Source organism: Heterocephalus glaber, unplaced genomic scaffold (genome assembly GCF_053883595.1).
Source record: "Heterocephalus glaber isolate CG9 unplaced genomic scaffold, H.glaber_assembly_v1.0 deba00001588, whole genome shotgun sequence".
In the NCBI taxonomy this organism is placed as follows: Eukaryota; Metazoa; Chordata; class Mammalia; order Rodentia; family Bathyergidae; genus Heterocephalus; species Heterocephalus glaber.
Window position 1 is genome coordinate 299,324 of NW_028258366.1, and position 211 is coordinate 299,534.

At 42.2% G+C, this 211-nt stretch overlaps 1 protein-coding gene across 1 annotated transcript in view; it reads left to right on the forward strand.

Annotated features, from left to right (window-relative positions):
• The window catches only part of LOC101714416 (mineralocorticoid receptor), a 170,017-nt gene that overhangs the window by 129,840 nt on the left and 39,966 nt on the right, over positions 1–211 (forward strand). The window contains exon 6 of the mRNA XM_004875121.3: positions 44–201. Coding sequence (XP_004875178.2) covers positions 44–201 — 158 coding nt within the window. The remainder of the gene's footprint in view (positions 1–43; positions 202–211) is intronic.

A 211-nucleotide genomic window follows, 5' to 3' on the forward strand; every position in this document is an offset into this window, starting at 1 on the left:
TTTTTCATCCTGGGAATTCATATGTCTGTATTCCTTAATGCAGTTCCAAAGGATGGTCTCAAAAGCCAGGCTGCATTTGAAGAAATGAGGACAAATTACATCAAAGAACTGAGGAAGATAGTAACTAAGTGTCCCAGTAATTCTGGGCAGAGCTGGCAGAGGTTCTACCAACTGACCAAGCTTCTAGACTCCATGCATGACGTAAGTAGAG